Source organism: Scyliorhinus canicula, chromosome 19, assembly GCF_902713615.1.
Source record: "Scyliorhinus canicula chromosome 19, sScyCan1.1, whole genome shotgun sequence".
NCBI lineage: Eukaryota > Metazoa > Chordata > Chondrichthyes > Carcharhiniformes > Scyliorhinidae > Scyliorhinus > Scyliorhinus canicula.
The window spans coordinates 101,322,802-101,339,803 of NC_052164.1; the positions used below are offsets into that span (position 1 = coordinate 101,322,802).

The 17,002-nt window shown below is 41.8% G+C and overlaps 1 protein-coding gene across 1 annotated transcript in view; it reads left to right on the forward strand.

The window, feature by feature from the left end:
* The window catches only part of sorl1 (sortilin-related receptor, L(DLR class) A repeats containing), a 203,277-nt gene that overhangs the window by 108,256 nt on the left and 78,019 nt on the right, over positions 1 to 17,002 (forward strand). Inside the window, exons 10-16 of the mRNA XM_038779169.1 lie at positions 993 to 1,110; positions 2,229 to 2,302; positions 6,306 to 6,394; positions 6,698 to 6,876; positions 9,613 to 9,799; positions 14,775 to 14,903; positions 15,164 to 15,249. Of these exons, the coding sequence (XP_038635097.1) occupies positions 993 to 1,110; positions 2,229 to 2,302; positions 6,306 to 6,394; positions 6,698 to 6,876; positions 9,613 to 9,799; positions 14,775 to 14,903; positions 15,164 to 15,249 (862 nt within the window). The remainder of the gene's footprint in view (positions 1 to 992; positions 1,111 to 2,228; positions 2,303 to 6,305; positions 6,395 to 6,697; positions 6,877 to 9,612; positions 9,800 to 14,774; positions 14,904 to 15,163; positions 15,250 to 17,002) is intronic.

Sequence of the window (17,002 nt, forward strand, 5' to 3'; positions counted from 1 at the left end):
TCGTGCATGAGGACACCCAGAGCCCTCTGCAGCGGAGCTCCCCAAAGTCTCCCCCCATTAAATTGCCTTTCCATTTTTCCGACCAAAATGGATGACCTCACAAGTAACCACGTTAAACTTCATCTGCCACAGTTTGGCCTACTCACCTAACCTATCTACATCATCCATTTGTAAGGTTCTTGTTCCCTCATTGCAACTTACTGTCCCACCTATTCTAGTGGCATCTGAAAATTTGGCTTTAGAACCTTCTATCCCTGTATCCAAGTTTAATATAGACTGTAAATAGCTGGAGCCCAAGGACTGAACCCTATGGCACCCCACTAGTTACACCTTGCCATCAGAAAATTACCCATTATCCTGACGTCTTCTGTCTGTCAACTAGTTTTCTATCCAAGTTAATAAATTACCTCTAACCTTCTGTATGGCACCATATCGCCTTCCAGAAGTCCAGATATACTACATCTACAGGATCCCCGTTATCCACTTGGCTTGTTACATCTTCAAAGGACTCTAGCAAATCAGTCAAACATGATTATCCTTCATAAAACCATGCTGACTCTGATGGATAGCGTTTTGATTTTCCAAATGTCCTGATATTACTTCCTTAATAATGGATTCCAAAAATTTCTCAACAACAGATGTTAAACTAACTGGTCTGTAATTTCGTACATTCTGCCCCTCTCCCTTTTTGAATAAGGACGTGACATTAACATTTTTCCAAACCACTGGAACGTTTCCTGTGTCCAGGGAATTTTGGAATATTATAATAAGTGGATCCACTATCTCCGCTACCACTTCCTTTAATACCCTAGGATGTAGGGCATCAGGCCCTGGGGACTTGTCTGCCTTCACTCCCAATCCCATTACTTGCTGAAATTGGAAACTAGGCCATTGAGGACCCGGGGTTTTAATTTTTGAACCTATTGTTTTGTGTTTTTTTAAAAACTAGAAGTTGGAATTACCAGAAGATGCATCATTTTGTTTTCTTGCAGTTAAGCCAAGGTTGCTCGCTGCACCTGGCACAGCGTTACAGCCAGTTGCTGAACTTCCAGCTCCGCAGAATGCCCATCCTTTCCAAAGACTCGGCACCAGGCATCATTATAGCCACAGGTGATGCATTTACTTTTCTGAAAGAAATCTAGTAAATAACTTTTATTTAGTACTGAGATTCGTCTGTAATTTTACAAATTCACTTCCAGTACCTTGCTAATGAAAAACCATCACACAATTTGAGTAGCAGTTTTTAGGCAATTGTTCATTCAGCAATTGTGTAAGGAGCAAGGCAGATTTTCTTTCAGTGAATAATGGATTATCTGACACAGTTAAATGCAGAGTTTACCTGGTATTTATACCCTCCACTCATTTAATTTTAAATTAATAGAACGTTGGATGGACTTCTTATATGTGCTGTTCCCTGCTTGCAGAAACCAAAGTATGCTTGCCTCTTGCACCACAATAGTGGAATGAAAAGTATTTTTGCAATACCAAATGAATCTGTGATAGTAATGGCATGTCTAGTACTTTTGTTGCCACTCCAGGGTAAACCTTTCGGCGTCTCTCATGTCAAGCCCTCTATATAAGATCACCCCTCTTTGCTCTACTCTAAAAGAGTCTCATCCCATCAGTTGTAGTTAGCCAAGCAGCATAGCTTTTATTTAATCTCTAGGAAGTAAATGAGTTGACAAATTATCATTTTCAGAGGGTCGTTTAGTGCTTGGCATTCTCTTTTCCTGTAAACAGTGGAGGTTGAGTTTGACAGATTTTTGATCTACAAGAGTTGAGGGTTATGGGTGGGCAGGCAGCAAAGTGGGAGTAAGGGCTGCAATCTGATCAGCTATGATATATGGAATGGTGGAGCAGGCTTGGGCCTAATGGCCTATTCCTTCTGTTTATGTTCTGGTCTCATATTTTCCTTTTGAGGGTTCTTCCTCAGAACAGTCAAATTGCACTTTTTGTGCACTGTCCAATTTGGTGGGATCAGGTTATTGAGTGTTGGATGAATGACCAATGATCATTCTGAATGGCGGAGCAGGTTTGAAGGGCTGAATGGCTCCTATTTTCTATGTTTGTACTAATCTTAAACATGTAGAATACGATCTTGGAAGAAAGTATACATGACGTTTCAACCCATTTATAATCTAATATTTTCAATATTTGTCTTGAACTGTGTCCCTTATCAAGGGTCTAGCAGTGATTTCATGTGTTTCTCTTCCTTCTCCCTCCTTCAGGTTCCATTGGCAAGAACTTGGCAAATAAACCAAATGTATATGTTTCAAGTAGTGCTGGGGCTCGGTGGCGTGAGGTAATGTGCTTTGTGATCAGCTTAGTCAACAGAAACTAGCTGCACTAATAAAGGAAACCATGCTTTCAAATTCTAAACGATTGAAAATGTGGAACACTGCTTTTAGAATGGTCCAGTAATTGTATAACCAAAGAGTCGTTTAGTTTTACATTGTTAAGCATATTGTAATAGTGTCCCGATTCAATAATTCGAAATTGGGAAAATTGTAAATAGTGAAAAACAAATGGAACAGTTACTAAGAATCTGAATAAGGAATCCGGGCCAAAATAAATTGCTTTGTGGCAAGAACTGGAAAAAGGATAGCGATGATGAGATGCAGAATAAGTGAGGAAGTGAAAAATAAGCCTATAGGAGGAATATCTTAATTTAAAAAAATCCTGAATGGGATTTGGGTGTCGCTGGCTAGGCCAATATTTATTGCCCACCCCGAATTGCCCTTGAACTGAGTGGCTTGTTAGGCCGTTTCAGAGGGCATTTAAGAGTCAATCACTTTGCTGTGGGTCTGAAGTCACATGGACGACCTATTTCCCTTCCTAAGGGGACATTAGTGAATGAGTTTTTACAACAATCAACAATGGTTTCATGATCATCCATTAGGCTTTTAATTCCAGATTTTTATTGAATCCAGATCTCACCATCTACTGTGTTGGGATTTGTCCCCAGAGCATTGCCCTGGATCTCTGGCTTATTCGTCCAGTGACAATACTACTGCCTCCCCGATTTTCAATATAACAGTTTTGATGCATAGTTCAAGAGGAGGTGATGATTAGTTTGTACAAAGCATTTATCCAGCCCCACTAAGGGTAGCAATTGAAAGATTGCTAATACCATTTTATCAGTTTCGTAGTTCTGAAGATTTGTGCTTCAGAACTAGCCATTCACCAAGCTAAGCTAAGCAACATTGACATCTACCCAACACTGGAAAATTGCCCAGGTACGCCCACAAAAAGCAGGACAAATCCCATTCCAAGTTACCGCCTCATCAACCTGCTCTCTATCATCAACAAAATGATGGAATGTGTCATTGGCGCTATAAAGTGACATTTATTCAACGATAATCTGCTTGTGATACTCTTTGGGTTCCACGTGCTCCTGACCTTATTACAGTCTTGGCCCAAACGGACGGAACCCAAGTGGTGAGGTGAGAGTGACTGCCCTTGATATCAAGGTAATATTTGACAGTGTAGCAACAAGGACTTTGAGCACAACTGGAGACAGTGGGGATTGGAGGAGGTGAGGTGGCATTGAAACTTCACTAATTGGAGTCATACCCAACACAGAGGAAGGTGGTCGTTGGAGGTCAATCATCTCAGCCCCACGATATCGCTGCACGGGTTCCTCAGGGTAATGACTCTAGCATCTTCAGCTACTTCATTAATAACCTTCCTTCCACTGTCTGTGCGGAGTCTGCATGTTCTCCCCATGTCTGCGTGGGTTTCCTCCGGGTGCTCCGGTTTCCACCCACAGTCCAAAGATGTGCAGGTTAGGTGGATTGGCCATGCTAAATTGCCCTTAGTGTCCAAAAATTGCCTTTAGTGTTGGGTGGGGTTACTGGGCTATGGGGATAGGATGGAGGTGTGGGCTTGGATAGGGTGCTCTTTCCAAGAGCCGGTGCAGACTCGATGGGCCGAATGGCCTCCTTCTGCGCTGTAAATTCTATGACATAAGGTCAGAAATGGGATGTTTGCTGATGATGATCAGCACTGCGCGCGATGACTCAGATACTGATGCAATCCAAGTCCAAATGTAGCAAGACCTGGACAACTTTCAGGCTTTGGCTGATAAGTGGCTTTGTGTCACACAATTGGCAGGCAACGACCATCTCCAACAAGAGAGAATCTAACCATCTTCCCTTGATGTTGAATGGCATTACCATCACTGAATTCCCCCACTAATCCTGAAGTAGGTCAAGCATATAAATACTGTGGCTACAGGAGAAGATCACAGAATTCTGTGATGAGTAACTTGCTGCTAACTTCTCAAAGCCTGTCAATCATTTGCAAAGGGCAAGTCGTGTGATGGAATACTGTCCACTTGCCCGGATGACTGCAGCTCCGGAAGCTTGATGCAATTCGGGACAAGGCAGCCTGCTTGATTGGCACTTCATCCTTCAACATTCACTCCCTTCAACACAGTGGCCATCTTCAAGATGCACTGTAGCAACTCACCAAGGCTCCTTCAAAAGGCACTTTCCAAAGCTGTGACCTCAACTGCCTTGGGCAGCAGGTGCATGGGAACACCCAATGCGAGTTCCCCTCCGAAGCACGTACCGCCCTAACTGGAAACTATATCATCATTCTTTCTTCGATGGGTCAAAATCCTGGAACTCCTTTCCTAACAGCACCGTGGGTAAGTGTACACAACATGAACCGCAGCAGTTCAAGAAGGCAGCTCACCACCACTTGCTCGATGGCAATTAAGGATGGGCAATAAATGCTGACCTAACCAATGACATCACGTCCTGTGACAGAATAATTAAAAATGCTTTTGTATTGTTGCAATGAAAGACAGCTAGTGTAGGGTTTACTATTTTTGTTTAACTCTGTTTAGGGGACTAACCCTATTACTGGTTTTGACCTCATGTTGTCAGTAGCAACAATTACAGAAACTGATGTCAAATATTTTACTCCATACCAGACATCAGTAAGAAACTCTTCTAGATCATTCTGACAAATGGTTTGGCATTCCAAACCATCTTGTTCTCGAAGACACGTAGTGGACTTGGCATATTTGCTGCTCAAAACGTGGCATCCTTTGTAGTGCCTGGCTGGCACTGCCAGGATGCCACACTGCCAGCAGCAGTGCCAGGGTACCACCCTGCCCAGAGGGCATGCACCTGGGAGACCTTCAATCTCCTGGGAAACCTCCTACGAGTGACGCTCCATTTGGTCCCCGTTTTTGGAGGCCAGTACTGAATGGCGCTCGCCCAAGGTCTCCAGGGCGATGCATAGATCCCAACGCCTTGGTGCCTCAGGCAACTGCATGTTAAAGTCAGACTAGCTGTCTCACTCTAAAATGCAGATTTGACAGTGATCCCGTCCACAATCCGCTTCACATCACGGCGTCTCTAGAGATCGTGTTGGATCTTGCGAAGCATAGTGAGCCAGGTAGATCGTGGGAGTGGGGTCTCCTGTCATTTCATGCCACGTTGCGCCACATGCACTGCTTTCCGGGCACAGCATGGCCGGTAAATGCACCCGTTATCTGGTCATGATCTTATTCTCTTGGGAGGGCAATAAATGCTGGCCGTGCAATGCCTTGGGCATCAAACATTGCTGGTTGTGGGAGCTTGCTATATGAAATTTGGTTACTGTGTTTCCTGCATTACAACCGTGGCCACTTCAGAAGGACTTCATTAGTTGCACCTCCTTTGGCACTTTCTGATGGCTCAAACAATACAAATTATTCCTTTTGGCTTGGAAACTACAAGCTAGCGTTCCTGGAAGGGTTGTAATTTCTTTGTTTCCAAACCTAGACATGTGAAAGATGATAAAATAATAATCAATAGAGTATTGTCATGAATTTTACAGGCTGCTCATTTTCCACGAGTCTACACTAATAATGCAGGTTGAAACAGATTGTCACAATATCCGTATCCTATAGTGTGTCCATCGTACTTTAATGCTGCGACTCTCGCATATTTAACTTGCTTTGCAAAAAAAAAATTGAGCTGCAATAAATCTATCTATCTGAATATACATGTACAACAGAATTATAATTAAGATGCAGATGGTTCAACTGAGACCAGATATTTTCCCACAGGAACAAAGAACAAATTAAGCAAAAAGTAATTCCTTGATCTGTGTTGTGTACCTTTTTTGAAATGAATGAATATAGGATTGAGAATATTTTGGTTATCATTCCAGTTGCTTGTCGTGTGTGTCACAGCAGTAAACCCATTTTGGAGAGTGATGGGGAAAATAACGTGCCAAGTGAAAAAGATGTGGCAGTGTAAAGATTGCCTGGTAGCATTCTGAATTTGCCTTTTGTGTTTCTTGTTCAGGCCCTTGAAGGTCCACACTATTATTCTTGGGCTGACCACGGGGGAATCCTGTTGGCAATTCCTCAGGGAGCCCCTACTACCCAACTGAAGTGAGTAAACCAAAGAATTGATGATTTTTTGTTCAGCCTTAAATAAAATTACTACTTGTCTCTTGAGAAACTTTATTTCGAATTACTTTTATATCATCTTTTTGGTTTCTTTCCCCATCCCTATTGTAGTGTTCAATTAGCATTTTATTTCAGGATCATATTATGAGCGTTATTTTTGTATGCTATGCATTTCACAATATCTTATGAATTTAGTGCACCCAGAGAGATGTGTAGATGTGAAAATTCTTCAGCTGTTTATGCTGCATCATTTTTACCTGTTCATCGATCTCTTTCAATAAAAAGGTACAGCACCAATGAGGGAGAGACGTGGCAGATTTTTAACTTCACTCAAAGGACTGTTGTTATATATGGATTGCTCACTGAGCCAGGGGAGAAAAGTATGGTTTTCACAATCTTTGGATCGTATGCTGACCATTCCCACAGTTGGCTAATACTGCAGGTCAACACAACATTAGCATTGGGTAAGTTCATTCTGATTTAGTTAATTTTGCGAAACTCAACTCTCTCTTTTCCCCCAACCGAATTTGGGAAGGAGAAGCAAGCAGGATATAACCCTGGCCTGCACACCAAATAACTTTTTCAGAAGCATTCTAAATCCTATTTTTCCTAAAATTCCTTTTCTTATTAAAATTTAAATTGTGACACATTTGCAGCCCTGCAGAATTTCCCAAGTTTTTCTCTCTCTCTCGTGTATGAACCCATGACTCTGAGCAGTGGGGTGGCATTGCATCCGCACTGGTTCCTGTTTTTGATCAGGTTGCACATTCAGCAAGGATCAATGAGTTCCACCACCACAGCTTTAGGGGCATGGGTGATGATAGCAGGGGAGGCTAAACCTGAGCCCCATGCAGCCTTTGACATCTGCAGGACGGCTCAGGTTTTGCAGCACAAAAGATGTTAAATTGCTCATTGGTTGGAAGGTTAAAAAGCTGGGTGCAGCCTTTGCCATGAACTGCTTCACAGAGGGAGTGAACTGGAGAGGAAGAAATGGAAAGTTAAAATCAATCCATTCCAGTACCGCTGAAGTATTTCTTTTATGATTTTTGCGCCAGGGGTGAGCGACACGGCCATTTGCTCTGGCTCGCTCAGCCACCCCCTCACTGCCCTTCAAATGCAGCCTCTGTCTGGAAGTGAAGGAAACAGTTCAATATAGAACTGGACATGAGCACTCTTTAATTTAATTAAAGTTAGTTGTTCGGTAAGTGATTGTAATTCTTCTGCCCAATTGACTGATTCTTCCCACATTGGAAGAGCAAGGCTGCTAAAATCATTCAAGCAGTGAGCGTGTGTTAGCTTTGATGTGCGACAGTGACACAGAATTGTTTTTTGCCATGATTTGAATTGAGAGATGGAAACCTGGAGCGTTAGGAAAAAGCTGAAGATGTCATCACAGAAGTAAGTGCAGCAGTGATTAAAATCTGTCTGCGAAGGTCTATTATTTTTTTCAGCCACAGAAGGTTGTCTGTGGCTCTCATGTCTGAAGATTATATGCAGCCCTAGGTTTAGAATGTTTGGGCACCATTGTTATGTAGATGTATATAGTTATTTCATAAGTTCATAGAATTTACAATGCAGAAGGAGGTCATTGGGCCCATCAGGTCTGCATCACCCCTTGGAAAGAGCACCCCACTTAAGTCCGCACTTTCAACCTATCCTGGTAACCCAGTAACCCCACCCAATCTTTTTTTTGGACACTAAGGGCAATTTACCATGGCCAATTCCCCTAACCTGCACATCTTTGGATAGTGGGAGGAAACCGGAGCACCCGGAGGAAACATGGGGAGAACGTGCAGACTCTACACAGACAGTGACCCAAGCCAGGAATCTAACCTGGGACCCTGGAGCGGCGAAGCAACTGTGCTAACCATTATGCTACCTTGCTGCCCAATTTCAATTGGTATTCACTAACCCCACACAGACCATTGAAAAACTATATCCTTTCTAGTGTCTGTTTATCTATATTTGATTAAAGTATTTTGAAGTAATCCTTGATATATAGATAATCATTTTATAGTTGTTTGAAACAGTGATACATTCTGCATATGAGAGGCTGTATTGCTTCCTCATTTCTGAATGGTTGTGCATCGCAGTTTGTGCATGTGGTCACCTATTCTGAAATGTTGGGGGCGGTGGTGGAGGAGGAAACAAAACCAATCTCCTGTTACTGTGGTTTACTGACGGTGTCGTGGGAGCAACAGCGACAAGCGTGCATTACCCAAATTTCACCAAGTGCTGTAACTGATAACATAGTTTCACTGCTACATGATGATCTGAAACGAGATAGCATCTTTCATTCCTGCCAGCGCTAACAATTCAAGAATATCTGGGAAGGAGGGGTGGGGTGCAGTCTCGAGTTGCATGACCTGTTGGGTAGTTACTAGAACCATGAATAGATAAAGAAATTGAATTTAATCCACTTTAATTCTTTATATTTTACTTACTTTTGTGAACAGAATAGTATTTGCTTTTGTTTAAAATTATCCTTCTGGCTTGGTAATATTTGCAAACAAAGTTTGTTTTTAAAAAATTTATTAATAATCATTCTGCAATGCAGTTTAAATGATTTGAGTATTTCCTCTATATCCATCTGAAAAGCTGATTTGCTTTTTAAGGTTGCACTTTTTAAAAATACAATGTGGCTAGCTTACTAATTAGTTACCTTTTGAGCAGATAAACTAACTTTTAGTGTCAGAATCCTGTCATTAATTTTCTAGTTATTTTGCTTTAGCAGTTCATAAGGGTCAATGCTTGCTTGTGAGTTTAATTTATATATTCCACTCTCAGCCCAAGTCTAGTATGACCATGAAGGTGTGCAAAGCTGATCCCTTTCCACTTGCATGGGAACCTTCTGAATCAGTCATGCAAAAGGTCCTGATTTTGCTGTTTTGACAATGAATGTGGGGACCATAGTGCAGCCAGACAGGAGATGACTGATTTACCAGTTGACATTTTTCAGTTTCATCTGAAATTACTTGTGTTACACACTCCTCCACTGGGGAACTAGTATAGCCATACTGTGTAAATGCCTTCAGCAATCAATACCAAAGGCGGTAACCATTCAATACAAAACGATCCTCGTTTTCCCCCCGAAACAGAATCCTGTATAGTATTAGAAAAATATTCACAATTGCATTATCCAATATGCAAACTTTCTATTTTAAATTTTAAAATGCAAGCTTTGATATCTTCCTTTCAAGGAGTACCATGTTCTGAGAATGATTACAAACTGTGGTGTCCCTCTGATGAGCATGGGAATGAATGCTTGCTTGGTCGAAAAGTTGTCTACAAGCGAAGAACCCCGCATGCCACCTGTTTCAACGGAGAAGACTTTGACAGGCCAATCACAGTCAGCAACTGTTCCTGTACAAGAGAGGACTACGAATGGTAACACAAGTTTCTTTATAATAAAAAAGCAATGACTAGTGATGGGCTTTGGGACTGCATCATGCTGCAGCTGTAAGTGCCATTCGTCAGGTAACCTACATTTATATGATGGATGTGCCCCATCAGTTAATTTTTGACCATTATATCATCTTCTCCCTGATTATCAGTTGACCAGTACTTGTGCATTTATTTGCTTCATTTGTTCAGCAAAGTGATGTTTTAAATGAATCATGTAGTGCCATATTTTGGTGAGATATCAAGTTTTTATTCTGCTCTTGTAGAAGTTTAATGCAAGTCTATGATATGATAATTAATGGAAAACCAAGTTATTCTGGGCTCCCTAGGAAAGCAGGTTACCTGATCATGACCGTTGCTAATCTTGTTTGAGGTTGCTTTCTGCGAGGACATAACTCTCCATTTTAAATTTTGACATCCTATTGGAAGAGTGCAATGTTGGCTGCCATGTATTTAAATGCATCAGACGTTCTTAAAATCATATACAGTATTATTAGCAGTTTTAACAACTCTGAGAACCATCAAAATATCCATTTACCTCAACCTGGATTACCCAGTATTCATAGATCGCAAAGCCAAGCAGATGACTACGGTTCCAAGTTTGATCTTTGGTTTGTGTTGAAATAATTGATCTCAGCAGGGATGAGGGTAAGGGCTCATTATTTGGAGGTCGGCATGAGTGTTAGCATAGCGTAAGCTACCTAACCATATAGTAGGAGCTTGGCCATTCGGAATGCAATCTGGAAGCAGCCTTTCAGTGTTGTAGAAATCAGCAATGCATTTTCTCCAAAAAAAATCTAAATGCGAAGGAGGAATTCGAACTTTAAGAATTAAGTTCAATAATGTTTATGGAGGAAGGGGTATAAAGTACAAATCACCCGTATCTGATTGAACGTCAGAGCAATCTTGAAGGAGAATAACCTACCGTGGTTCCCAAATTTAATAAAACGCCTTGTACTTGGTAAGGATTTATATTTCTACTGCAGATCTGTACATTATATTGATTGTGCATTGGCTGATCTACGGTAGCACAGGGGTTAGCACTGTTACTTAACAGCTCAAGGGTCCCAGGTTCAATTCCTGGCTTGGGTCACTGTCTGTGGGAAAATGATCTAGAAGAAGGACAATGGAAAGATCTAATAATGATACTGAAAAAAATATAGAATAATTGGTAGGGACATGCCAGGATTCACTCTGTTAGTCATGATGTAGACTTGGGAAACTCTGGACCAATAAAGCAACCCTGTATTATCTAAATTCATGAAAACTGGCTCAGAGTTGGCAATCCAAGGTATGTTGGAAAATCATTTAATTGAGCCCAGTAGGGGTAATTGGAGCTCGCCGGTGGTAGCAGTCCCTAAACCAGATGGAACCATGCGGTCTTGCATAGATTACCGGAAAATAAATGCCATCACCAAAACCAATTCATATCCAATTCCAAGATTTGAGGACTGCATTGATAGAATAGGTTATGCCTCCTTGTAGTCAAAGATTGATCCGTTGAAAGGATATTGGCAGGACCTCTTCTCACCCAGCCCGAGTGAGATATCTGCTTTTTTAACACTCGAGGGTTGTTTCAAAGCAGGGCAATGCCATTCGGACTCCAACTGCACCAGCAACATGAATCGCTAGATGCCCCAAGTAGTGACTGGAGGGCCCAGCTGTTATCTACATAATAATAATAATAATAATAATAGCTTATCGTCACAAGTAGGCTTCAATAAAGTTACTGTTGCGACATTTGAGAAGTTGAGGGCCATCATAATAAGTGAACCAGTGCTGGCAGCCCTGGGTTTTTCTATGTGCCCTTACCCCAGGTCACATAGAAGCCAGTGACCTGGGGTAAGGGCAGTGCTACTTGAAAGATGACTATGTAGGAATAGAGAGGCCAGTGGGATATTTTTCAAAAAATTTAAATCCATGCCAAAGAAAATATTCCATCATTGAAAAGGAAGCCTTAGTATTGCTATTAGCCCTTCAGCAATTTGAAGTATATGTCCGGCATGACTATAACCAAAGCTTAGTTTATATAGACCATAATCCCTTTGGGTTTATAGAAAAGTTCAAAACCCGGAATGCAAGTTTCATTCCTTTTAGGGAGGGGGATATGTATGGGCTCTACCTGTTGATTCCCTCATTTCCGCTTTTGCTGTTATACTTTTGATCCATGGATGCTTAATGAACTTGTATCTTTAAGTCGAGCAGAGGAAGTGAGGAATTCAAAAGTCACAAAAGTGAATACTGTGCAAGCTGTCGGACAGACTTTTCGGCACCCGAGAGGTGGTGGGACTTAAATTCGATTGGTTGGCTGGTGGCCAATGAATTGACCAAAAGACCTTGTTCTTCCAGTAACAGGTGGTGATTGGGCCCTGTCTGAGTGGGATGATTTGCAGAGAGCTAGAGGAAGATCAGTTGGAGTCCTGGCTGCTCTTAAGAGGAAAGAAGCTGCTCTCCTTCCTGTTGTGCTTTGTTTTAGTTCTTTCAGGATGGTGAAGGTTGTAGTGCTAACAAAGAACAGAAAGCTGTGTTTAATAAATAAAGCTAATTTATTGCTCCAGTTTCCTCCCACAGTCCAAAGATGTGCAGGTGGATTGGCCATGCTAAATTGCACTGAGTGTCCAAAAAGGGTAGGTGGAGTTACAGGGTTGGGGTGGAGATGTGGGCTTAAGCAGGGTGCTCTTTCCAAGGGCTGGTACAGACTTGATGGGCCAAATGGCCTCCTTATGCACTGTAAATTCCATGTTTCTAGATACCCTGAATTAGATTTAATTTGAACATATAAGGAATTAGTTAAGTAAAGATTACATGACACATCTATACTATTGGTTCAACTATCTCACTGTCTTGCTCTCTTCCACTCACTCCATGTATCTCTTACAAGTCCAGGAGGCATGTGATATTTATATGGTTGCTCTATAGCACCATGAGTGTAACATTACATTAGCCCTTCATGTGCTTTACAATATCCACATATTGTGACACCTCCCTCATGTTTTTCTTCAGAAAAGCTGCATGAATACTGTGGAGACCTCGGATTGAAATCCTAGATGGAAGGAAGGTGTGATATAACATGACCATCTGAAACAAAGACTTTTCAGGAAGAGGTGTGGAATTAGATAATAGTTGACCTGTTATATTAGCTGCATATTTAATTATAGTTAGTAATGAACTTGGTGTTTAAATTTACAAACCTGGTATAGTTATTGAGCAGCTAAGACTAAAGACCGTGAGTGTTTTTTCTAAAAATATTTATTGATTTCAATTGCGGTGTGACTCTGGGTCAAGTGGGGCTGGATTTGACTGCGCACTAGCCCAGGGGGTTGTAACATTTTTAAAAAAATGTTAAAACAAACTTTAATTTAAACACAATTAACCGCACTAACATCAAAGAAATTGCTTTACAATAAACAGTTAAGAACTGTTCTTAAATAAAAAGAAAAACTGAAGAACGAGAGTAGATCCAGGACACCTCTAACAGCATTTTGCCAAACTGCTGTTCAACTTAAAATCCTATAACAGACTGCAAAACTACACTTAGACCTGGTTCCTCTCATTAATTACATCATCTATCCCACTAAGCTCCATGACCCTCTCAGTTAGGACTAACACCACTCCCTCATAAATTATCTACCCTCCAGGAAATTTCCAGCAATCAAATCACTATTGTTATGACACCTTGGGCTAGTGCGTGGTCAATTGACCTGGAGTTGGAACACAATTGAAATTAACGAATAATTGTTAAAAAATACTTGAAGTCTTTGGCTGCCCAGTAACTGTGGTCACCAGGTTTGTAAATTTAAACAATTTTATTAATAACAATATCTATAATTATTAAGGCAGCAAATATAACTGGTTAACTATTGTCTAATTCCTAACTCTTTTTTTCCCCCACTCCCCACATTTTCTTTAATCACAGAGTGAAAGGATAAAAATCTCTCTTTCGGATGGACATCTTCCAGTTAAATTATTTTAGTCTAGGCCTTCAGTCGGGTGTTGTTTTCAGTCTAATGGTTTTCACTGTAGATTCATAAGGATCTCAAGGCTTCTCTGCAGACTTGGAACTATAGTAGGCAGGGAATATTTTTGGATAAAGAAAGCGAGCAGCTCACAAGCTTCTCTCAGCATCCAGGGATGTTCTTCCTGGATTGTCAGAAACACGCTCCTGGCAGGATCCAATCACTGTCTGTCGCTGGGCAGAATATGGTCTTTGGACAATCCTTGGCCACCAACCAACCAATCGAATGTAATCGCTCTGATTTTCTCGGGTGCCAGAAAGTCTGAGTTCTTCTCTTCTAAAGCTAAATCTTTATAGCAGTGTACTATTTATTGAGTTCTTCATTTCCTCTGCTCAACTTAACGGTATATGTCCATTAAATATCCATGGATCAAAATTATAACCACAAATATAAAAAATAAGGGAATCAACAGGAAGGGCCACTCATTCGCTCTTATCTGAAACAATTAATAATCGCCTCACCTTTTCTGAGCTGATTACAGCTTTAGTAGACGCACTGCCTGCATGCATTTTAAACCAGGGTTTTCAATAACATTGCTGCAACAGAATATCAAATATAATGTACAACAATTTCTATGTTCCTCAAGCATCCTATTCTTTTAAATTATAAATTTAGAGTACCCAATTCATTTTTCCAATTGACGGGCAATTTAGCGTGGCCAATTCACCTATCCTACACGTCTTTTGGGTTGTGGGGGCAAAACCCACGCAAACATGGGGAGAATGTGCAAACTCCACACGGACAGTGACCCAGAGCCGGGATCGAACCTGGGACTTCGGCGCCTTGAGGCTGCAGTGCTAACCACTGCGTCACCGTGCTGCCTAAGCATCCTATTCTTATCATTTTTCTAACCTATTAATATTTGAAAACAAATATTTTGTTGAATAAGTTTTTTGAAGAGTACAAATTTCCTGTCAGTGATTCCTTCCAATGCTTACTTTTAGTGACTTGGGCTTCAAGCTGAGTGGGGACTTGTCATCGGAGATCTGCACCACTGGAACTGAGTTGATGCACGATATCTTCGCTCCACCTGTGCCCTGCCCTCCGGGCACCACGTACAAGCGAACAACGGGGTAAATGTTCACGAAACTCATGTTCGTTTATGTAGTATCAATTCCTCATCTTGGGACACCTTGAAACGCTTTTCAGCCAATGAACTAGTTTTAAGTCTAGTCATTGGAACGTGTGCAATTCTGCCAGCTTAAAACTAGGCTGAAGCCATACTTGCTGGCCAGTGTATCTTGTTTTATTTTCGATTAAGAATGATTTTAGTCCCAATCAATCATATGGAATTTCGATATAAAGAGTAATTTTACCTAATTTATTTTCCCAGTTACCGTAAGATCTCTGGTGATACTTGCAGTGGAGGTGATGTTGAGAATCGTTTGGAGGGGGAAATCCTGCCCTGTCCCATGGAAGGCAAGTTGTGACCATTTACCTTTTTACCTTGGCTGTTGGACTGTAGTGACTGGTAACTAGGTACAGCATTAATATAGTGAAGTTTTGTGGTCTAATGTTAAGGTAGCTGTTTGCCCTCCCTAAAATGTCAGTTGTTAATATGGGACTCTTTCTTCCCCAGATGATAGCAATTCTTTAGTGTCCTTGATGTATTAATAGACTGAGTGGAGGAAAGTAGTTGTGGTTGAAATATTTGGATATTGTTTTTTTTATTTTCCACATTTCAATCTCGGGAGAGGCAAGCACAAGCTATTCCCCATCAGGAATGGGGTGGCACAGTGGTTAGCACTGCTTCTTCACAGCACCAGGGACCCGGGTTCAATTCTGGCCTTGGGTGACTGTGTGGAGTTTGCACTTCCTCCCTGTGTCTGCGTGGGTTTGTTCCAATTTCACAGTCCAAAGGTATGTAGGTACGGTGGATTGGCTGTTCTAAATTGTCTGTTGGTGTTCAAGGATGTGTAGGTTAGGTGGGGTCATGAGGATGGGGGAATGGGCCCAGGTAGGGAGCCTTTTTTTGAAGGTCAGTGCAGTTAGGCTGAATGGCCACCACTTGCACTGTAGGATTTATTCTATACAGAATGGGTACTGCCCCTCCATTGAAGGGCAGTGAGTTATGAGAGGGAGAGAACTGATTACCTTTTTTTTTTCTGCAGCATGACCAAACGTGAAATTTCACCAGTATGGTTGGCCCTTACTGTTTTTCACAGAAAAGCAGAAACAATTTACAGGACAAAATTGAGGGATTCTTCTTCCAATAGTTCAGATATCTGCAAACTCCCCAACCTAAACATTAAGAAACAAATGTGCGATTGAGATCGTGGCGAGTGACATTTACGAGATAGGAGTGAATATATGGGAAAGAGCAATGCTTGCAACTGTTACTGCAGTGACTAACTGGAACACAGCAAAGTCTTGTGTGTCTGAATGGGAAAGCCTTCCTATTTTCCTTTATAGAACAGAGTGGATGACAAGTGGGATAAACAGTAACCGGCAGAAAACATGAAAACGGGGACTTCTGGTGATGTCATTTAAAGTGGCTCCTGGCTGTTTCTGACCCATTTCTTCAAGGGATTTCGGTGTTAGTTGATGTGATGGACTTTTGCCCGACAGAAGAATATATAACCAAAACAGTGACTAAAAAACCCAATGTGAAGAAAGCTCAGGAGGGGTAGCCCACTGAAAGAACTTGATGGAGGGAAGGTGGTTGCCGCACCCATCACATTAGACGCGCTGGCTTTGGGCATGGCGCAGGAGCTGAAGAAATTCAGCAAACAGATGGATAGGCAGTTTGAGCGCAGGGCAAGGAGGTAAAAGGCATCATTTAATGCCACTGTTAGAGGCTTGAGTCCTGATTTGCAAACAGTTTGTAAACATCTCTAATGTGGTGAAAGCACAAGGTGAGGCTTTGGAGGGCGTGGAGGAGGCCTTGTTGCAGCATGAAGATTGGTTTGCCGGGGTTGCTGCTCATGACGGAGAGCAATACAGGCCTGAGGTTAAAAGTGTAGGATCTTGAGAACCGGTCGAGGCAATTAAACCTTGGATTGGTGGGGCTGCTGGAGGAGTGGAGGGCTCTAAGCCGACCGTATTATTCGGAGATGTTCTCTCGGCTGGTGGGAGGCGATGATTTGCTCACCGGACTCACCGGCAGAAGCCAAGGCCGAACGAGCCACCATGGCAGTGATTATCCGCTTTCACAGACCCAGTCTGGAGTGTG